General features: G+C 43.8%; 1 protein-coding gene across 4 annotated transcripts in view; it reads left to right on the forward strand.

Moving 5' to 3' along the window:
• The window catches only part of vps13b (vacuolar protein sorting 13 homolog B), a 1,087,794-nt gene that overhangs the window by 1,058,348 nt on the left and 5,700 nt on the right, over positions 1 to 23,746 (forward strand). For all 4 annotated transcript variants that reach the window (XM_085992288.1, XM_085992290.1, XM_085992289.1 and 1 more), the window contains exons 56-61: positions 7,934 to 8,763; positions 10,659 to 10,835; positions 16,587 to 16,757; positions 19,440 to 19,610; positions 22,677 to 22,779; positions 22,975 to 23,224. In XM_085992288.1, coding sequence (XP_085848414.1) covers positions 7,934 to 8,763; positions 10,659 to 10,835; positions 16,587 to 16,757; positions 19,440 to 19,610; positions 22,677 to 22,779; positions 22,975 to 23,224 — 1,702 coding nt within the window. The remainder of the gene's footprint in view (positions 1 to 7,933; positions 8,764 to 10,658; positions 10,836 to 16,586; positions 16,758 to 19,439; positions 19,611 to 22,676; positions 22,780 to 22,974; positions 23,225 to 23,746) is intronic.

Consider the following 23,746-nt stretch of genomic DNA (forward strand, 5'->3'; position numbering starts at 1 on the left):
TAAGAACTTCCTGAATTCTTCGGATACAAATTGCGGTCCATTATCAGAACAGATCTGTTCAGGCAGCCCATTCCTGGCGAATATGGTCCTTAATACTGTGATGGTTTTTTCCGCGGTGGTGGAGGACATCTTTATTACCTCCGGCCACTTGGAGTATGCATCAACCGCGATTAAGAGCATTGAGTCCATAAATGGACTAGCAAAGTCGATATGTACCCTTTGCCAGGGAGATGAGGGCCACTCCCATGGATGTAGAGGGGCTTGTGGTGGGGCGTTTTGGACCTTCTGGCATCCTAGACAGCTCTTGGTCATTTCTTCGATGTCTCCATCGATACCTGGCCACCACACAAATGCTCTGGCTAAGTTCTTCATTTTCACTCCACCCAGATGCCCCTCGTGAAGTTCCTTTAGCACTTTATCCTGGAGTTTGGGTGGAATCACCACTCTGGATCCACACATCAAGGTTCCTCGGCACACTGACAGCTGTTCTCTGCGAGAATGCTGGTAACAGTGGTTCGCCATGTGCTGGCCATCCCTTCACCGTATAATCGTAGACTTGTGAGAGAGTCGGGTCATTTCTCGTTTCCTTTTCAATGGTAGAATTTGTCACTGGTAGACATTCAACTATGGTCAAGTGGAACATCTCCACTGGGTCCACTGTAGGTGCCTCTTCTACCGTTGGCAACGGTAGGCGCGATAAACCGTCAGCATTCCCATGCTGTTTTGTTCCTTTGTATTCTATGTCATATTGGTGTGCCCCTAGGAAAAGGGACCACCTCTGTAGCCTTTGCGCTGTCATAATGGGAACGCCCTTTTTAGGGTTGAATATGGAGACGAGGGGTTGATGGTAAGTCAACAAGGTAAATTTTTGTCCGTGTAGGTAATGGTTGAATTTCTTCACCCCCCACACCAGGCTGAGTGCCTCCCTGTCGATCTGGGCATGGTTACGCTCAGCTGAGCTTAATGAGCGTGACGCAAAAGCTATCGGCCGCTCGGAGCCATCAGGGAATTTATGCGATAATACCGCTCCCACGCCGTAAGGGGATGCATCGCACGCCAGTCTGATTGGCAGTGATGGGTTGTAATGAGCCAACACTTCCTTGGACGTGATCAAGCCTTTGCATTTATGGAAAGCACGTTTACAGTCTTCGCTCCATTTCCAAATTACTCCCGTTTGTAGCAGTGCGTTAAGAGGGTGCAGAACCGTTGACAAGTTCGGTAAAAATTTATGATAGTAATTTATTAATCCCAGGAACGACCTTAACTGTGAGACATTTTCAGGCGCTGGGGCTTTTACGACCGCTTCAATTTTTTCAGGTGATTTATGCAACCCTTCTTCGTTAATGATATGGCCACAATATGATATTTGTTTCTGGAAAAATTTGCACTTGGGGCGATTTGCTCGTAGGCCCCGTTCTCTCAGCCTCGCGAGCACCTGCTCCAAATTGGCAAGGTGCTCGTTGCCGTTTTCTCCTGTTACAAGGATGTCGTCTAGGTAGCATTGAGACCCTGGACACCCTTGCAGTACTTGCTCCATAGCTCTTTGCCAGATAGCTGGAGCTGATGCTACTCCGAAAACTAGCCGATTGTACTGGTACGGGCCTTTGTGTGTGTTTATCGTGAGATACTTTTTAGCGGTCTCCTCAACCTCCATCTGTAGATATGCCTGTGCCAAGTCAATTTTGGTGAAACGTTTCCCTCCGGATAGTGAGGCGAAAATATCTTCTATCCTCGGAAGAGGATACTGTACCGTATGAAGAACCGGGTTTACAGTCACCTTGAAGTCCCCACAGATGCGAATTTTTCTCTGTTCTTCAGATTTATCATTATTCAACGTTTTCTTCATGACCGGGACGATGGGTGTTGCCCACTCGCTCCAATCTACCTTGGATAACACGCCTGCTTTTTCCAAATTCTCCAGCTCTGCCTCGACTGCTGGACGAATTGCATATGGCACCGGCCTTGCCTTAAAAAACTTGGGAATTGCTGCATCTTCTACTTTTATTGAGGCGGTGGCGCCTTTCAGGGTTCCTAGTTCCTGTTGAAACACTTCTTTGGCGTTAGCCAAGATTTCTTTTAATCGTCCAGGGATGATGTCATCATCATTTTTTTTCTTACTGGTCACCGTCAGTGCCTGAATGGAGTGCCAGTCCAAACGTATCTTTCTGATCCATTCACGTCCCAACAATGGTGGACCACCATCTTGCAGAACGTATAAATACAACTTCTGTATTTCCTTGCCGTTGTATACAACAGGCACCCTTATTTTCCCTCTGGGGTATACTTTCTGCCCCGTGTATGTCTTCAAGATAATGGATGTGTCTTTCAAAGGTATATGCGGAAATAGCCGCTCGTAATCCCGTCGACTTATGACGGTCAGAGCTGATCCTGTATCTAGCTCCATTTTAACTGGGGACCCTGCTATTGTGAGGGTAACTCAAATGGTCTGGTAATCTTCTTTGGCAATTACATTATGTAATTTGAGACAGCTTAGTCTCTTGTTTCCGGAGTCGCTATCGCTCTTCTGGTCTTCGGAGCTACTGTCCGTCATCATTTGTACCTTCCTGTACTTTTCCTTATTGACCTTTTTACTGTCAGCGGATTTTTTTCCAGATCGGCATACACGTGCAATGTGTCCCATCTTTCCGCATTGCCTGCATGCTTTGTCCTTGAACCAGCAGTCCCTCTGGTCATGGGTGGATCTGCCGCAGCGATAACATCTCTCGAAACCCCATGTCATTTCATGGGTGCCGAAGTCCTGTGGCTTTTGCTGTATCTCTGCAGCTCCTCTTGTTGCTGCTTCGTATGATACAGCCACACTGAAAGCCTTGTCCAGTGTCAAATCTTTCTCAGAAAGTAGTCTTTTCTGTGTTCCTTCGCTTAGGAGACCACAGACGAATTTGTCTCGTAGAGAATCTGCCAGTCCTGCCCCGAATTGGCAGTGCTTAGACAGCTTTCGTAATTTGGTGAGGTAATCAGCGTTACTTTCATTCTTGTGCTGATTCCTCCTGAAGAATTTGAATTGTTCCGCTATCAGCAGCGGTGTTGGGTTTAAGTGCTCCTGTAGGGTATCAACAATCTCCTTAAAATTCTTGTCCATCGGTTTGGCTGGAGTGATCAAGTTTCGTAACAGCCCGTATGTCCTTGCGCCCATCAGATTTAGAAGTACCGATGCCTTTTTATCATCCGCTACTTCATTCGCCTTGCAATATACCTCCACTCTTTCCACATATGTGGTCCAATCCTCTATATCACTATCGAAAGCAGTAATATTGCCAGTCTTAGGCATCCTGAAAATCAAAAATGGCGCCTCCCGCGCTTTCTCTTCTTCCCTGTCGAGTCAAGATGGCGCCTCCCGCGCTTTGCGCCGCTGCCGCTGCTGCCAACGCTGTTCTCCGCGTTTTTTTAAATTACATATATATTTTTAAACAGTTACTCCGTCGGACTCTCTGGGACTTTCCCCTCCCTTTGCTTGGTCCGAACGCCAACCTGCTTTGCAGCGCCGGCCGTGTCCTGAGTGCTCCACCCTCTGTCTCTGTTTGCTTCTGCCTTACGACTAGCTGACCGGCCCCGCTGCAGAGCTACCCGATCGAGCCGCAGCCCGCCGCCCAGGAAGGATTAGTGCAGTACCTGCCACTGGCCCGTTTAGCTGGTGAAACCACAGTTTTTTGTTTTTTTTCTTCGACCTTCGTCTGAGGAATCGATCTCCTTGAGGTGCTGCCGAATTGCAGGTAAGTTCGTTTCTAACTCGTCGCCACTGTTGTATCCGTGTGTTAATGAAGACCCGGAAAGCAGGAGTCGATTTAACAAGTGTTTACTGAACAAAGTCTGGAGGTGAACTAAACTATACAAGACGCTATACAGGCTTATATACCCGAGTGGTCACTACCGGTACTACAGTACACAGGGGCCTCAAAAAAACATAGTTCCTCTTAAAGGTACATACACCACATTCACATCCTCTTCACAACTGACACTGCCACCTAGCTTTGTATCAACAGCAAATTTGGAAATGTTACATTTAGTCCCCTCATCCAAATCATTGATATAGATTGTGAATAGCTGGGGCCCAAGCACCGATCCTTGCGGTACCCCACTAGTCACAGCCTGCCATCCTGAAAAAGATCTGTTTATCCCTACTTTTTGTTTTCTGTCTGTTAACCAATTCTCAATCCATGCTAGTATATTACCCCCAATTCCATGTGCCCTAATTTTGTTCACCAACCTCTTCTCCTGTGGGACCTTATTGAAGGCCTTCTGAAAATCCAGATATACCACATCTACTTGTTCCCCTTTGTTTACTCCACTAGTTACATCCTCAAAGAACTCCAATATGTTTGTCAAACAGGATTTCCCTTTCATAAATCCATGTTGACTCTGCCCAATCTTATTAATAGTTTCTAAGTACCCAGTTATTGCATCCTTTATAATAGATTCCAGCATTTTCCCAACTACTGATGTGAGGCTAACAGGTCTGTAGTTCCCCGTTTTCTCTCTCCCTCCTTTCTTAAATAGCGGGGTTACATTTGCTATCCTCCAATCTGCAGGAACCATTCCAGAATCTATAGAATTTTGGAAGATGACAACCAATGCATCCACTATCCTAATGGCCACCTCTTTCAAAACCTAACCCTGTAGGTCATCCGGTCCTTGGGATTTATCGACTTTTAGTCATATTAATTTTGCTAGTACTGTTTTTTTACCGAATAATTTCTTTAAGTTCCTCATTCTCGCCACACCCTTGGTTTTCTCGTATTTCTGGGAGGTTTTTTGTGTCTTCCTCCGTGAAGACAGAAACAATGTACTTATTTAATTTCTCTGCCATTTCCTCATTCTCCATTATAAATTCTCCTGTCTCTGACTGTAAAGGACCTACATTTACCTTCGCCAGTCTTTTCCTTTTCACATACCTATAGAAGCTTTTACAATCCGTTTTTATATTTTTCGCTAGTTTGTGCTCATATTCCATTTTCCCTTTCTTTATCAATTTCTTGGTCCCCCTTTGCTGATTTCTAAAACGATCCCAATCCTCAGGCTGACTGCTTTTTCTGGCAACTTTATAAGCTTCCTCCTTTGACTTAATACTAGCTTTAATTTGTTTTGTTAGCCATGGTTGGATCACTTTTCCTTTTGGGTTTTTATGCCCTAGAGGAATATATGTTTGTTGCAAATTATGCTTTATTTCCTTGAATGTTAGCCATTGTATGTCCACCTTCATACCTTTTAGTGTAGTCTCCCAATCTATCATGGCCAACTTGTACCTCATAACCTTGTAGTTTCCTCTGTTTAGATTGAAAACCTTAGTTTCAGATTGGACTACATCTCTCTCAAACTTAATATAAAATTCAATCATATTATGGTCGCTTGTCCCTAAAGGCCCCTTTACCACAAGATTATTGACTAGCCTTTTCTCGTTACACAGTACCAGATCCAGAATAGCCTGTTCCCTGGTTGGTTCCTCCACATACTGATCCAGGCAACCCTCTCGCATGCATTCCAAGAATTCGTGCTCCACACCATTAGTGGTAATTTGATTTTCCCAGTCAATATATAGATTAAAGTCCCCCATGATTTCCGTATTGTCCTTGTTACATGCACTTCTAATTTCTTGATTGATACTGTGCCCTACATTGCCATTACTGTTTGGTGGCTATACATAACTCCCACCAATGTTTTCCACCCTTTGCTGTTTCTTAGCTCCACCCAAACTGATTCCAGTTCTACATCACAATCTGCAAAGCCAAGATCTTTTATCTCTACTGTACCGATCTCATCCCCTATTAACAGCGCTACGCCACCTCCTTTTCCTTTTAGTCTGTCCTTCCTAAATGTTGAGTTCCCTGGAACATTCAGTTTGCAGCTTTGGTTACCCTGCAACCATGCCTGTGTAATGGCAATTACATCATACCCATTTACTTCTATTTGTGCCATTAATTCATCCACCTTGTTGCGAATGCTATGTGCATTTAGACAAAGTGCCTTCAACTTTGCCCGTTTAATATTTTTCTGCACTTTGACCCTCTTTACTGTTGGCCTTTGTTTCTGCTCCCTACTAGTTTTGCTGACTACTTTTCTAACTTTCACTTCCAGCTTTGTTTCTCTCCGTTCTGGGCCCACACATAAGTACCCAGCCCCCTGACAAACTAGTTTAAATCCTTCCCAACAGCACTAGCAAACCTTCCCGTGAAGATATTGGTCCCGGTTCTGCCGAGGCGTAACCCGTCCAGCTTGTACAGGTCCCACCTTCCCCAGAATCGTATAGATAGTGAAAACCCAGAGGATTACTTCAAAGGAAGTCAGGACCAGAGGGAATAAATAGAAATTATTGAAAAGAAATATCAGGAAGAACTCCTACACACAAAGGGTGATAATACCTAGGAATACGGTAGCAGGTTATGTTACTGGACGAGTAATCCAGAGGCCTGGACTAATGATCCGGAGACTCGAGTTCAAATCCCACCACGGCAACTGGGGAATTTAAATTCAGTTAATTAAATAAGTATCAGTAATGGTGACCATGAAACGAGCAGCTTGTCGTAAAAATCCATCTACATTGTTACTTGTTGCTTGGCACTTCAGTGGTTAAAAGTCAACCCAGGACTTTTGTAAAAATAATGCTCCAATGGACCAAATGGACAATTATCTTTAGTGTTATTATAGGAACAGGAGTAGGCCATTCAGCCCCTTGAGCCCATTCCGCCATTCAATTAGATCCCTATCCCTTGATACCTTACCTCCATAAATATCTGTCTATCTCAGTCTCGAAAATTTCAATTGTCCCTCAGCATCCACACCATTTTGATGGAGGGAATTCTAGATTTCCACTACCCTTTATGTGGAAAAAATGCTTCCTAATTTTACTTCTAAATGGCCGAACTTTAATTTTAAGATAGTACCCCCCTTCTGGATTCTACCACCAGAAGAAATAGTTTCTCGGTATCGACCCTATCGAATCCTTTTTATCATTTTAAGCACCTCATTTAGACTGCCCCTCAACCTTCTAAACTCAAGGCCAGTTTATGCAACCTGTCCTCATAATTTAATCCTTCGAGGCCTGCTATAATTCTGCTCAATCTGTGCTGTACTCCCTGCAAGGCCTATATCTTCCTGCGGTGCAGTTCCTAAATCTGAGCGCACTACTCCAGATGGGGTCTGACCAAGGCTCTGTAGAACTGAAGCATAACTTCCTCGTCTTAGTATCCCAGCCCCGTCAAGATAAAGACCAACAACCCATTAGCCTTTTTGATTACTCCTTGCACCGGTGAGCTAGCTTTTAGTGATGTGTGTGCATGGACACCCAAATCCCTTTTGCTCCTCCATAGTTCCGAGTCCCTCGCCATTTAGAAAATACTTACGGAGAGCGCAAGATGGGGGGCCGGCCTGGAGAGCATTGGAATAGTCAAAGTCTAGAGGTAGCGAAGATAGCGATACTGTAATTTCCTCAGCTAATGCAAGGATCCCTCACCTTGTGGCTTGACCAGGGGCAAATTAACCCGTCCCAAATACAATTCGCGATGCTGGGACATCTGAGCCATTCAGCCACCCAACAATCATCTGGTTTTGCTAGAAATGTACAAAGCAGCTTGAGGGCTTTTGGCATTCAAGATTTAACAAAAAAAATAGTTTGTGGCTGCTAGGCTGAACATAGTTAAAATCCAGAAAGATGACAATCTTTATGAATAGCTGGTCTGATCCTTATTAGTAGGCTCATGAGCAATAGTTCAAAGAGCTTTGTGCACAGTGTTTGAGAAAACTGCACTTAACATTTCCCATTCATTCTCGGGAGAATTCCCTTAAATGTTTCAAATCACAGTGACAAATGAATTGCGTATCCTTAGTCTTTTGAGACTCTTAAAAATGCTCCTTGCCTGTTGCGTTACTGAAGCGCCGATAAATTTTAACGCCGTGTGTTTTTTTCTCTTTTTTTGCACAGAATGCTGAAACAGGCCATTGCAATGAGAGTGCTGATTACTCAAGCAAGCCTGACTGTCAATGATGATGTTACCAATCACTGCAAATCATCCGAGCTGCTGAGGCTGACGCTGGACAACGTTCTGCTGAACCTGGCGCCGGTGGTGAACCACTCCAGGCCCCCGTCGCGGGAATTCCGAGCTGAGCCCAGCGATGGCTTCTCGGAACTTTACATGCTGGAGGTGTGCGCTGGGGACCTGCAGATTGACAACCAGCTTTACCACAAGGCGAGCTTCCACTTCCCTGCCCTGCTTTGCCAAGAGCTGAAACCGGAAAGCCTGCAGTGGAGAAATGGCTCCAATTCGACACTTTCGGCCAAGGACCTCGACGACTACAAACACACATGCTTTCTCAAAGCCCGTGTCCGCTTAAGGGAGCAGAATTTTGTATTCACCGTGAATGAGGTCAACTTTGAACTGAGACCGGCGAGACTCTACGTGGAAGACACGTTTGTGTATTACATAAAGACTCTGTTTAACACATACATCCCAGACACTGGGCTGTACCGTAAGCGAGCGAGGACATGGTCCTGTTCAGCCGCTGACCTCCCTGTGCCTGAGCAAGTGGCCAATGCAACGCAAGCGCTAGTGAATCCGATCAAGCTGCAACGGCTGACCATCCAAGCCGTGAGCTTGCTCGTCAGTGTCCACGCTTCAATAAAGTTATACATTGCGTCAGATCACGCTCCTCTTTCCTTCTCTCTCTTTGAGCGAGGGCCCATCTACACTACTCCCAGGCAGCTTATCCACGCGCTTGCCATGCACTATGCTGCAGGAGCCTTATTTCGGGCAGGTTAGTACAGCTGTTGCAACTTTGACACTCCTGCTCAAAGTCTACTTGTGCTGGGGCCGTGAAAACGAGCGATATCGCATCAGCCGCCCGTTACACACCTTCATAGGAACGGGAGGAGGCCATTTAGCCCCTCGAGTCTGTGCCATCATACAATGAGATCATGGCAGGTCTGTGACCTAACTCCATATACCCGCCTTTGGCCCATATCCCTTAATACCATTGGTTAACAAAAAGCTATCCCTCTCAGATTTAAAATTAACAATTGACCGAGCATCAACTGCCGTTTGCGGAAGAGAGTTCCAAACTTCTACCATCCTTTGCGTGTAGAAGCGTTTCCTAACTTCACTCCTGAAAGGCCTGGTCTGATCTCGCCCATTTTACCCCCTTGCCGAAGTTCTGTGTATTTTCCCTCGGCTCTGTGTATTTTCCGGCTACTAAAAGGCTCTCCTTAAACTTCAGCTTTTTCTCATGGGTACAGATTGCTGCGTAATCTTGCTATATATAAGAAAAACCCAGAAGGAGATCAAAATGCTGGACTGTGATGACTTAGTTTCTCTCATCCAGGGGGAGCAGCATTTGAGGTTGTACAGTTGGCCTCGGCCCTCTTGAACATAGGAGTAGACCCAACTCAAATGGCCAGGATCTGTCCACAAGTAACCTCCAATGGTGACCCCATTGCAGGGTCAACAGGGGTCACCTCATTTAAATAATGGTGGTGCGCACCTGCGGCACTCGGAATACGCCTCGGAGACCCACTTGCCGTGAATCCCGGTGGAGTGTGCTGCTCGGCGGAGGATGGAGCTATCAGGATCCACAGTTCAACAATTCCATCCCAAAATTTAATTTCCTATCAGGACTCTTGTGAAAATATGGCAATCCATGGTATCTCCTCAAATGGAACATAGGAACAGGAGGAGGCCATTCAGCCCCTCGAGCCTGTTCTGCCATTCAATGAGATCATGGCTGATCTGTGACCTAACTCCATATACCCGCCTTTCCTCATATCCATTAATACCTTTGGTTAACAAAAATCTATCAATCTCAGATTTAAAATTAACAATTGATCTAGCAACAATTGCTGTTTGTGGAGGAGAGTTCCAAACTTCTACCACCCTTTGTGTGTAGAAGTGTTTCCTAATTTCATTCCTGAAAGGTCTGGATCTAATTTTTAGACTATGTCCCCTAGTCCTAGACTTCCTAAATGGCTCATAGTTCAGACCAGCAACGCCATATAGAGGGAGTGGGGTAATACACACCACCTCGCACTACGGGAATCAAGGGATATGGGGATAGGGCGGGAAAGTGGAGATGTGGTAGAAGACCAGCCATGATCTTATTGAATGGCGGACAGACTTGAGGGGCCGTGTGGCCTATTCCTGCTCCTAATTCTTATGTTCTATACTGACACACTATGAGATACATGTTGATGGCCATTTCTAAAGGAACAAGCTTTTGACTTGATGTTAGTATTCCCACCTCCGAGTTAGAAGGCACAGGATTCGAACCCTGGCCCCAGACAGTCCCCAGCGAGTGGAGCACCGGCTCTGAATTCTGGGTTGTCGTCCAGCGGCGATACTCGCGCCTGCTGGGCGTGTGTGGTCCCCTCGTCATCGTATGGGTTGTGTGAACCCATAAAACTCTCCCACCACAGAGCACCAACTATACAATCGGCTGGTTGTAATGGTGGTTAAGCCATGGAAAGAGTGTTGACGTCGTGGCCTGTTAATCCGCCTGCAAATCCTTCCACCACTTCACACGCTTCTCCAAGAGGAATCACGTAAAGATACATAAAAAGCAACCATTTCTAAAGTTTACGTCATTTTTATTTACTCTAAACAAACGTTCTCATTGTTTCAGTCATTTGCCATTGATGTTTTGGTTTATGTTCCCTGTAGGCTGGGTTGTTGGCTCTCTGGAAATTCTTGGAAGTCCAGCTAATTTGGTGCGAAGTATAGGTAATGGGATAGCGGACTTCTTCAGACTCCCGTATGAGGGACTGACCCGTGGACCAGGCGCCTTTGTCAGTGGAGTCTCCAGGGGAACAACTTCATTTGTAAAACATATTTCCAAAGGTAAATGTTTTTTTCTGACTATAGTTAAAGTCCATATTCTCACACAGTATATGTGACACATAATATTAGTTTGTCATCATGTCATCCTTAAAAACATGAGAAACGGGAAACTTCTGTTAGGCAGTTTGGACAAATAACAGCAGCAACAACTTATATATTTATGTAAAAGAAAGAAAGAAAGACTTGCAGTTACTTAGCACCAGTGTCAGCTGTGGCTCAGTGGGTCGCACACTTGCCTCTGAGTCAGAAGGTTGTGGGTTCAAGACCCACTTCAGAGACTTGAGCACATAAAGCTAGGCTGACACTCCACATAAAAGATCCCATGGCACTATTTCGAAGAAGAGCAGGGGAGTTATCCCTGGTGTCCTGGCCAATATTTATCCCTCAACCAACATAACAAAAAAAAACAGATTACCTGGTCATTATCACATTGCTGTTTGTGGGAGCTTGCTGTGCGCAAATTGGCTGCCGCGTTTCCCACATAACAACATTGACTACATTCCAAAAGCACTTCATTGGCTGTAAAGCGCTTTGAGACGTCCGGTGGTCGTGAAAGGCGCTATATAAATGCAAGTGTTTCTTTCATGACCTCAAAACTCCCCGTGCGTACTCGCCCGTGGAGAGCCGAATTTCTGGGCCAGTGTCTTTGACATAATAAAATGTCCCAAGGCGTTTCACAGGAGCGTTATCAAACAGAATTTGACACCGACCCGACCAAAAGCTTGGTTGTAGAGGTATGTTTTAAGGAGCGTCTTTAAGGAGGAGAGAGAGGCGGAGAGGTTTAGGCAGGGAATTCCAGAGCTCAGGGCCTTGGCAGCTGAAGGCACAGCCGCCAATGGTGGAGCGATTAAAATCAGGGATGCTCAAGAGGACAACTTTACCAAATAAGGAAAGCCGAACTGTACTGGTTTCTATAATGGGTATTTGTAGCGATTCAGGTAAAGTGTACTTTTTAAAATAGTTTATTTTATCAATTTTTAAGATGTTCTTCCTTATAGTTAATGTTATTATTCACATATGAATGCAAGTTAGATAAAATGAGCATAATTCATTGGTATGTCCTTCATTTGTACAAAACAAATATACTTTTGAGGCCTGGTTGCTACGATGTAGTGTGCAATCTATATTATAATTGAATTGCCATATGCATATTGGGTCTTGTTATTCAAAAATGATAAAGATAGCTCATTTGTTTTAGAGCGCGGAAAACAGTAAATGTTCTTTCCAGTGCACGCAGAGATAGCAAAAGCCCTGTTTAAAAGTAGTTTGCTCAGTTGCATTTCATTTTATCAGATCACACGTCATCAAAATCTTTAATATCTGATAAACACCTGACCTTTTCTCACAGCATGATTATACAAAGAGGATCTGAAGTTAAAATATGAATAGGAAAGCGTTACGCGCTTCCTCACATTTAAATTGTCCATTCTCACAACTTTATCAAACGGTAGAAAATAAGGATGTAATGTGGAGGTGGGTCGTACGTTCTACACCTAAACCTTTGAATATTGGGCGAAGTTTCGTTCAACACCCGTAAAAATAATTTTCAGCAACATATGTTATGAGGTGAAAGTGAAACAGGGCACAGAAAGAAAGCGTCTTGCTCAGTTCAAAATAGGTGGGGGATTTTTTTTTATATTGGTATTTATATATTTTTTACAGTAGAAAATGATGTAAGGAAGATTGTCTTTCTGCTAAAGTGCCTTGTGAGAGACAGCTTGGCATCTGTGTACATACGAACATACGAATTAGGAGCAGGAGTAGGCTACTCGGCCCCTCGAGCCTGCTCCGCCATGCAATAAGATCATGGCTGATCTGATTACTCCACATTCCCGCCTACCCCCGATAATCTTTCACCCCCTTTGTGTATCAAGAATCTATCTACCTCTGCCTTAAAAATATTCAAAGACTCTGCTTCCACTGCCCTCTGAGGAAGAGAGTTCCAAAGACTCACGACCCTCAGTGAGAAAAAATTTCTCCTCATCTCTGTCTTAAATGGGTGACCCCTTATTTTTAAACAGTGACCCCATAGTTCTAGATCCTTCCACAAGAGGAAACACCCTGTCAAGACCCCTCAGGATTTTAAATGTTTCAAACAAGTCAGCTCTTACTCTTCTAAACTCCAACGAATACAAGCCTAGCCTGTCCAACCTTTCCTGCGTAATTGCAATTGTGTGAGGACACCCACACATTTTCTTTTTTTGAAGATGGCACGTCATGAACCGATTTTACTAGATAGCACTTTCGTAATAGGCAGATTGTCGGTTTTCTTTTAATGGGGCCAGATGTTCCCTAGTGGCGATCACATTGTTGTTTTTTTTATAGTACGGGCTGTTCCTGACTGCCTCGGCCATTGCCTCTCACTTGCAGGATTTGCCAACAGGACAATGACACATCTTTAAAAAAAAAATGACGGTTGCCAAGTAAACCCTGGACCTTTCAAAATTGAACTAGCTTTGGCATCATAAAGCACAATATGATGATAAATGTATGTCTAGGAGGGAGTGACTAATGGAGTTATGAAGGAATCAATTCTGGGTCACCTTCTGTATTCATAAGCTGCAAGAAGTTTCTCCTTCTACAGTACTGATAATATATCTTTTTTGCCGAGGACAGCAAGTCATGTTACCATGTTCCAAGAAGAAGGGAGAATCATTTCTAGGAACAGGATGAGGCCAATCAGCCCCTCAAACCTGATCCGCTATTCAATTAGATCACGGCTGAACTGTATCTTAACTCCATCTACCCGCCTTGGTTCCATATCCCTTAATATCCCTTGCCTAACAAAAATCTCTCAAACCCAAAATTTTGAATTGACCCCCCAGCCTCATAACATCCTTTAGCGGGAGAGAGTCCCAGATTTCCACCATCCTTTGTGTGAAGAAGCACTTCCTGACATCGCCTCTGAACAGCCTAGCTCAAATTTTAAGGTTATGCCCCCTGGTTCTGGACTCCCCCAATAATTTCTCGCTATCTACCCTATTAACTCCTTTAAATATCTTAAACACCTCAATTAGATCAGCCCTGAACCTTTTATACTCGGTCAAAGTGATCGGGACAAACTAAGCGGGTGAGCTGAGGAACGAGAGATGCATTTAAATTTTAAATGTAAGGTAATGTGCATTGGAAATTTGCAAGAGGTTTTAAGAAACAAAGGAATAGAAATCTTGGAATAAATTATGTTATAATAAGAAAAAAAGAGATAATTGGGGGAGAAGAGAAGAAAAAAGGGAGGACAAGTGTAGCAGAAGTGAAGTGTTTAACATTTTTTTATTTGTATAAAAAGAATTGATGTTTGTTTCAGGTTAATATTACAGTAATAAATCTATTGCTGGAATCTGCGTAAGTATTACTGTAATATTCAGGTTGTTTCAGTGTCAGTGTGCCCAGGAAGATGAAGCTTTCCAGAGTTGCTGGTGGTTCATAGAAACAAACATAGAAGATAGGAGCAGGAGTAGGCCATTCGGCCCTTCGAGCCTGCTCCGCCATTCAACGAGATCATGGCTGATCATCCAAACCCTAGCACCCGGTCCCTACACCGACAGCCATCCCACCCAAGCCCTATCCCCGTAACCCCACGTATTTAATCCCCCCTAACACTAAGGGTCAATTTTTTTTTTCATGGCCAATCAACCTAACCCGCACATCTTTGGACTGTGGGAGGAAACCGGAGCACCCGGAGGAAACCCACGCAAACACAGGGAGAATGTGCAAACTCCACACAGACAGTCACCCGAGGCCGGATTTGAACCCGGGTCCCTGGCGCTGTGAGGCAACAGTGCTAACCACTATGCCACCGTGCTGCCATGGGGAAGAAAGAGGCACAGAGTCAAACTGGTTTTCCTGGGAAGAAAGACATTTGCGACGAGGGGACATGAATGAGATCAGAACCGTGCTGACCAACATGGATGATCACGGAATGATACAGCGCAGAAGGAGGCCATTCGGCCCATCGTGCCTGTGCCGGCACTCTGAAAGAACTATCCAGTTAATCCCAATCCCCTGCTCTTTCCCCCATAGCCCTGCAAATTTTTCCCCTTCAAGTATTTTTCCGATTCCCCTTTTGAACGTCACTATCGAATCCGCTTCCACCGCGCTTTCAGGCAGCGCATTCCAGATCACAACAACTCGCTGCGTAAATAAAGTTCTCCTCATCTCTGGTTCTCTTGCCAGTTACCTTAAATCTGTGTCCTCTGGTTACTGATCCTCCTGCCACTGGATGGTGTTGATGTAGCCAGGTTATTTATCTTTAAACTTATAATCACAGAACTATAATAGAGTTTCCCACCCTCCACGGTTGCCCTGGAGACTCCAGGACGCTGCCACGAGCAACCCAGGAGAAAAATCACGGGGCAATAACATTTTTTTAATTTAAAAACCATCTTTGAACATTGGTTATTAGTTATAAAATTATCTGAGATGGGAGAAAAGGCTGTTTGACTGACAGTCATGAATCATTCAATCGGGTATTGACAAGTCTATTCGGTTTCCAATTGGTTTGGGAAGGCAGGGTGCCGGCAGGATGGACATGCTGGGCGATCAAACACAGCACAGTTCTGGTTCACGACCATTGGTGGCCGTGCCTTCTGCTGCCTGGGCCCTAAGCTCTGGAATTCCCTCCCTAAACCTCTCCGCCTCTCTACCTCTCTCTCCTCCTTTAAGACGCTCCTCCAAACCTACCTCTTTGACCAAGCTTTTGGTCATCTGCCCTAATTTCTCCTCCTGTGGCTCGGTGTCAAATTTTGTTTGATAATCGCTCCTGTGAAGCGCCTTGGGACGTTTTACTACATTAAAGGTGCTATATAAATGCAAGTTATTGTTGTTAATATGTCTGGACTACCCTAATCATAACAGTAGAATGCAACTGGAAACAGCTAAATAATAACAATGGGGTTAAATACACTAGGATCTTCACTTGATTACCTTCACAGTTAGAAGGGGAATTTTTACTAACTTTATTTTCCTGGATGTTTTACCTCTGGTCATTCATCCTGTTCAAATAAATTGGGCAGATTGCATCCAGAATTGCACTTGGTTTATTAGAAGGAGCAGATTTCATTTGTCTGCTCTTATTCCAAGCTTTGTTATATTTTTAATATTGTGCGTATCACCTCTTCATATATTTGAAATCATAGAATAGAATCATAGAGATTTATGGCACAGAAGGAGGCCATTTGGCCCATCCTGTCCGTGCCGGCCGAAAAAGAGCTCTCCAGCCTAATCCCACTTTCCAGCTCTTGGTCCGTAGCCCTGTAGGTTACGGCACTTCAAGTGCATATCCAAGTACTTTTTAAATGCGATGAGGGTTTCTGCCTCTCCCACCCTTTCAGGCAGTGAGTTCCAGACCCCCACCACCCTCTGGGTGAAAAAAGTTCTCCTCAACTCCCCTCTAAACCTCTGACCAATTACTTTAAATCTATGCCCCCTGGGTATTGACTGCTCTGCTATGGGAATTAGGTCCTTCCCATCCACTCTATCTAGTTTGTCCAAATTAGTTTTTATATGTGTTTGTGTAGGGACATGAAGTAAAAAGAGAAAGGAAAGAAAGACTTGCATTTCTATAGCGGCTTTCACGACCTCCGGATGCCCCAAAGCTCTTTCCAGCCAGTGAAGTACTTTCGAAGAGTAGTCAATGTAGGAAGGAGCAGGATTGATTGCTTATCTGATTATAGGAGTGATATTGTTCTCAATATATACTTTGTAAAAAATACAGCGTCGTGTTGAGTCAGTGTTTCATGTCTTTCTGTTCAGGCACTCTGACATCGATCACTAATCTGGCGACAAGTTTGGCCCGCAACATGGATCGGCTATCTCTGGATGAAGAGCACTACAACCGGCAAGAGGAATGGCGGAGACAGCTTCCAGACAGCCTGGGGGAAGGTCTGCGGCAGGGATTGTCCCGGCTAGGAATCAGTCTGCTGGGTACGGCAATATTGAAGAGCCTGATAATAAATCCAAAAATTTTAAAACGTAAACCGCGAGAGCTCATCAGAGTAAATTCTGAAGATAGACCCTCCAAGCCCTTTGCCTGTTGCGTTTTTTGAATCTGTACAGTATTAGAAAACCAATAACCCCATCACTATTATAAAACAGACCGTGTTTCAGCGATGGCCCTTTAATGTAGGTTGCATTATTGATGACTGTAAATGTGTCTACGATGTGTCGGCCGTTTATGGTGAAGCACTTCAGCTTTGTTTATACGGTTTTAAGTTTTGTGTAAACGTTGGAGAAAATCAGTTCATAATGAAGGAACCCAGACCCCGCCTGCTCCGAAATGATTCGGCTCGCTCCGGGGAAATGAATCTATTAATCTCAATAAGATATTTCAGTTCTGCGTTCTCGCCTTGTCTGTGGCGTGCTGCGCTGTGTGACATGTTTGGTGCATGCACATGAGAATTTATCTGGGGAAAAGTATCCTATTCTGTTCATTTCATTAGAAACATCTTTTGCATCAGAATCCATTTTGTAAAAGTCCTCCTTTCAACAGCCTTTGATGTTATTTGACTTTTTTTGGGGGGGGGGGGAGTTCGGACAAGGTTTGCCCATTGTCATTATTTTTGATAAAATGTAGAGCTGATTCCCACAAAGTTCTTCAGGCATGGTCATTACATAGAGAGAATGGTATTGTACCGAAAACTTTTTTATTTTGATAATGGGGCAGTTCAGGGTTGCTCCAAGAACTCACTATGATATTTAGGCTGTCTAGACGAGTAGATATTAAAAAGTGAGACATTAAAATATCCCGAATAGTTGAACAGACTGGTGTGCGCCAAGCTGAAAATGAGAATGTGGACTGCAAAATTACACAACTGAACGGAATGTACACCATATAAGACTCGACAGCAATTGGAAATCTTGCATTTTAATGAACGTGTAAATAGGGTAGACTAATAAATTATATTAAGAAGGGCCGTAGTTTGTTAGCATTGATTTTCTAATATCAGAACGTGATGGTGGGAATAAACTCGAATTTTCATCTTCTGATAACATTGATTTATCTGTTGTTTGAAATTACTATTTTCTGCCCTGTGCACTTCGACCTATTGCAGATTTTTCTACGTACTAGTCGACCTCTTGTGGCGAAACAGGCAGGGAGTCGAGACCAAGTATAGTGTTCCGTTGAAGCAGGGTTAGAGTGCCAGGGGGATAATTGGCCCCGGGTGTGCTGATGTAACCTAGTTGCCATTTTATGGGAGTAATTTTAACTTAACCTGCCCAACTGGAAACTGACCGTATCGGAACGGCCGCCCGATTTACAATTTACACTCCGCCTGATTCACGCATTGAAGTCAATGAAAAGTAAAATGAGGTGGGGTGTAAAGGCCAATCTGATGCCGTTATTGTGCGGCTTTAGGTTTAGGTTAAAATGACCTCCTATAGATTCTGCCCTTATTTTTTTGATTTTATATTTTTAATGTCTATAGTATCGTAGCAAAACACATGGTCATTTGGGAAGCAGAGAAGTGGATTTATTTGGAGCCGTGGACACTTCTCTGCGCTACAGGCTAAGGAGGTGAGAGGTGCAAAACTGAGGCACTGGCGGGAGGGCCTAATTAGAGTGTGACAAATTTACATAGAGACTTTCCATTGTAAACATGAACATAGGAATTTATAATGAGAAAAGTTGACAGGAGGTGGGCACAAATCAAGGAATTATTATAATATATATAAATTTACTAAACTTGATTTTGTTATAAGGATTATTCCCCTTAGAGCAGAGAACGTTATGGAGAGAGTTTATAGAAGTGTTCAAAATTATGAAGGGTCTTGCTAGAGCAAGTATGGAGAAACTGTTTCCACTGGTAGGAAACCAGTAACACAGATTTAAGGCAATTGGAAGAACCAGAGCGATGAGAATTTTTATTTTTTTTCGTAACGAGTTGTTACGACCTGGAATGCGCTGACTGAAAGGGCGGTGGAAGCAGATTCAATAGTAACTTTCAAAAGGGAATTGGATATGTATTTGAAAAGGAAACATTTTGCAGGGCTATGGGGCAAGAGCAGGGGAGTGGGACTAATTGGATAGCACAGGCACGATGGGCCACAAGGTCTTCTTTCTGTGCTGTATGAATCTATGATTCTGTATGGATTTCCATGGGTCTCGGCAAGGCCATTGGATGCCCTTTGATGGAATAAAGGTAACTTAGTAGGAAACTGAAAAGCGTGAAGTGATGACTTATGGAAGCAAAGGATGGTGGAAGCGGTTTCAATGGTAACTTTCAAAAGGGAAGTGGATATATACTTAAAAGGGAAATTTTGCAAGGCTTTTGGGAAGGAGCAGGGGTTTGGGACTGATTGGATAGCTCTATCAAAGAGCCAGCACAGACAAATATGGGCCGAATGACGACCTCCTGTGCTATTTGATTCTATGAATCTATTTGGTGTGTCTTCTGAGAGCTGATATAAAGTGGCATTGATACCGGAGATACAGTACTTGTGGCCCAGACAATCTACTCCTCACAAGCAAAGGAATAATACCAAGGATGGCGGTAGAGAGAGAGACTTCAAAGTTACTTTCTTTGAGAGAGCGAGAGACAGCGTAAACTGCTTAGCTGTAGAAAAGGCGAGACTGGATCCTTTATCAGTTCTCCTTGATATTTCCAGGTGCCATTGCTGGTATCGTGGATCAGCCGATGCAGAATTTCCAGAGGACGTCGGAAGTTTCAGCTGGGCGCAAAGCCAAGGATGTCATCTCTGGCGTGGGCAAGGGCATTGTGGGGGTTTTCACCAAACCCATTGGAGGGGCCGCCGAGCTCGTCTCGCAAACTGGTTACGGCAAGTATAGAAGATACTGTGTTTCATCAAATGCTTCCCAGAGCACACCACCTCTTCACACAAAGAAACACACCTGTAGTCACGTACTGCTACCAAGGTTAAGTTCTTCACCCCCCCTACCCGCCCCAATGATGTAAACTTTTAAACTGGACTTAAACCGTCACTTTTTTCCACATTTACTGACTCAGCAAAGCAGCAAATAAATATAAGATAGTCACTGATAAATCCGGAAGGGAATTCAGGAGAAACTTCTTTACCCAGAGAGTGGAACTCGCTACCGCAGGGAGTAGTTGAAATGAGTTGCATGGATGCATTTATGGGGAAGCTGGATTAAGTACATGAGGGAGAAAGGAATAGATGGATATGTTGATAGGGTGAGATGAAGTAGGGGTGGGAGGAGGCTCGTGTGGAGCACAAACACCGGCATGGACCAGTTGGGCCGAACGGCCTGTTTCTGTGCTGTACATTCGATGTAATATCCTCCCACGTTTATTCAATAAAAGCAGTATTTCTCAGTTTGCCTAGGATTCCGTCACACAAGCAATTCTCAGTTTGACCTTTTCTTTGAATCTGTAGTGCCTGAGGTTTTCAATTACTTAATCTGATTCCACTATTTGTAAGGTAGTTTGGTACTATTAGCTAAAGTTACTTATTTTACAAGGACTATACGTCAAGTATCACTTTCTATATATATTTTTAAGATGATTAAAAGTTACATGTTGATTGGCAAACAAACCAGAGACGAAACATGGAATCTTCCTTCTCCGTAAGGATCAGTAACACACCACCAGTAAATATTTTACATGCGTGATGGCAGCATTCCAAATCTTTGACGATTGCAATGATATTTTAGTCTTGGGAATATAGGAACGGGAGGAGGCCATTCAGCCCCTCGAGCCTGTTCCGCCAGTCAATTAGATCATGGCTGATCTGTATCTTAACTCCATCCACCCACCTTGGCTCCATATCCATTAATAATACCCTTATCTAAAAAAAAAATCTCTCAGTTTTGAAATTTTCCATTGACCTCCAGCCTCAACAGCTTTTTGAGCGAAAGAGTTCCAGACTTCCACGACCCTTTGTGTGAAGAAGTGCTTCCTGACTTCTTGCGATACTGTGCTTTGCACGAAGAAATCATATCCTGAAAAAAAGTTTTTAAACCAAGCTTAATTAGTCCATGGAATATTACATCTCTAATAATATAGCTTTACATAAAATGTACAGCACAGAAACAGGCCATTCGGCCCAACTGGTCCGTGCCAGTGTTTATGCTCCACACGAGCCTCCTCCCATCTCTTCATCTGACCCTATCAGCATAACTTTCGAATTCAATAAATGGGAGGAAAAATGCATAGACATTTATTTGTTGCCTTCCCCCCCAAAAGGCTCGGTAGATTTATCCGGCGAGTTGCTGATTTGTACAGACCAGGAGAATCCCACACTTGATTCCTGGTCTCTGCAAACTTCGCAGAACTTAACTGGGGCACATCAATCAACCTCAGCGCCACTGTGTCAGGAAGAGGGAAATCAGCTTGGATTTCTGCTCCTGTTAGTTCGAGGATCGTGCTTGGTAGCAGGCCTTTGTGAACTTGGGATGAGAATAGAAATACGATACTCCTTCTCTCCCCTTCCTCCTCTACCTCACGGACTCAACACTGTTAAAGCTCACACATGAATAAACGAAACAAACAAACAGCTTTCACGACCTCAGGACGTCCCAAAGCGCTTTACAATCCAATGAAGTACTTTTGAAGTGTAGCCACTGTTGTAATGTAAGAAACACAGCAGCCAATTTGCGCACAGCAAGGTCCCACAAACAGCAAATGAGATAATGACCAGATCATCTTGTTTTTATTGCTGTTGGTTGAGGGAAAAATATTGGCTAGGACATTGGGAAGATCTCTCCTGCTTTTCTTCAGAATAGTGCCATGGGTTGTTTTATATCCACCTGGGAAGCCAGACGGGGTCTCGGTTTAACGTCTCATCCGAAAGACGGCACCTCTGACAGTGCAGCACTCCCTCAGCACTGCACTGGGAGTGTCGGCCTCGATTTTTGTGCTCAAGTCACTGGTGTGGGACTTGAACCCACAACCTTCTGACTCTGAGGCAAGGGTGCTGCCCACTGAGCCACGGCTATGGCCAGCTGGTCAAGGTACTGGGGGGCAACTGGTGTTTGAGGAACCATACCCCAGGAGGGGAGGAGAGTAAACAATGCAACACTTACTCTTGCTGATGTTTAAAGAATATGGCATTAATCTTTCCTATAGTTAACCTGAAAACCTTTTGTTTTTGTTACTCATTTTTGCATTTCATATTTGAAATCCTGACTTACTGTGTGCTAGTTAGATTTGGGCTCAGCCATTAATTAGGATGCCCTATTGAGGCAATGACATTGCACAGGGGGGGACACCGTAATTTGATATCTGAAACGGTAGAAAGGTGTGCTGAGTTTATTAAGCTTTAACAACCAGAAGACAATAATACAAGTCTGAAGTGTCCACTCGCAGGCTGATGTAACCTCGAGCCCTGAGCCTGTGTGATGCTGGAGGAGGAGAAAAACTCACTTTATCCATTTGACTCAACCTCACATGTGTTTTGAATACTAAACTTATGTTTTTTATTTGTTTTAATGGTGCAATTCTGTTGATTTAGTTTAAAGATTAGCCTGCGACCATAATAAGTAATGGATATATTTGGGAAGAGAAATCATTTCTCATAACGATGCTGCTCAGAAATACTATCCAAGGGAAATTATCATACTTGAATGTTGAGCTAATGTAGTTGTCATAGTATATAGAAATTAACAATCGTTGCTGCGGTCGTGTTTGTACTGTTATTTAGAAAAGCTCCCCCCCTGCAGGAGTACAGTTGCCTTCCCTTCGCGCTTCTGAGACTAGCTTTATATATTTTAATTTTTGTCACCGTTGAACAGCTCTGCCTTTTACGCCATTTGCGGTTAAAGAGATGAATATCCCCGTCAGTCTGTTCCAAACACATTACATCATTTTAGCACCATGTTGCTGCCATGGTTAAGTAGAAGTAAGAATCTTGTCTTTATTGCTCTAGGTATTTTACATGGAGCTGGACTTTGTCAGCTTCCCAGGCAAAGGTTTCACCCCACCGAGCAGCAGGCTGACCAGGCCCCAAACAGCCACCTCAAATATGTCTGGTAAGAATACTCTGGCAGTCAGTCATTTTTACGATGGCATTATTCATTACATTGCTCTGGCTTTGTATCAAACTAACAGGTCATTTATCTTGGAAAGGTTTGTTTCTTACATGAAATGTTTCAGTTCTGGAATTTTAAATAAAATTTTTTTTTTTTTTTTTGCTGGTATCTGTTCAACATTTTGCATTCTGACAGGAAAATGCTACAGTCTTTGGGCAGGCCTGAAGTCTTTATGGCCTTGGGCGTGGTCATCGTGAGCAACTCTGGCCAGGAGTACGAAGGGTGCCTGCTGCTCACCTCCGAGGTACTGTTTGTGGTCAGTGTCAGTGAGGACACGCAGCAGCAGGCGTTCCCAGTCACGGAGATTGAGTGCCGCCTGGATCCCAAGAAAGACAACTTGCTCCAAGTCGTGCTCAAACAGCAGAGGATATCGTATGACGCAGAGGTAAGGCACCACCCTTTCTACAACTGAAGTGGGACTGTTCCAGGAAATGGGCTGTTTTTGGACCCTATTAAAGGCAGCCTATTTATTCTTCGAGAAACATTTCCAAACAGCCACGACTTTTAAATCGCAAATCTCTGTATTTCTCTCGTTGAAAATTCAGACAAGTCTTTCACAGGATCACAGAATAGTACATCACATTCAGCCATTCGGCCCATCGAGTCTGCGCCGGCTCTTTCGAAGAGCAATCCAGTTAGTCCCACTCCCCCCGGCTCTTTCCCCATATCCCGGCAATTTTTTCTCCAAGTATTTATCCAATTCCCTTTTTTAAATTTAAATTCCCAATTTCATTCACATTAACGCAGATATCCTCTTTTTGTTAAGACTCATATGTCAGCCAACACAAATTTAAAAAAATGTTCCATATATTGAAAACTTAAAGCAGTTCTTTACATTAACATTTTGTATGCACAAACTTGTCCAGATGACATTCCTTTCTCCACTATTTGATCAGTTTAAAATAAA

This window comes from Somniosus microcephalus, chromosome 7, assembly GCF_052327205.1.
Source record: "Somniosus microcephalus isolate GS21.2 chromosome 7, FLI_Smic_1.0, whole genome shotgun sequence".
NCBI lineage: Eukaryota > Metazoa > Chordata > Chondrichthyes > Squaliformes > Somniosidae > Somniosus > Somniosus microcephalus.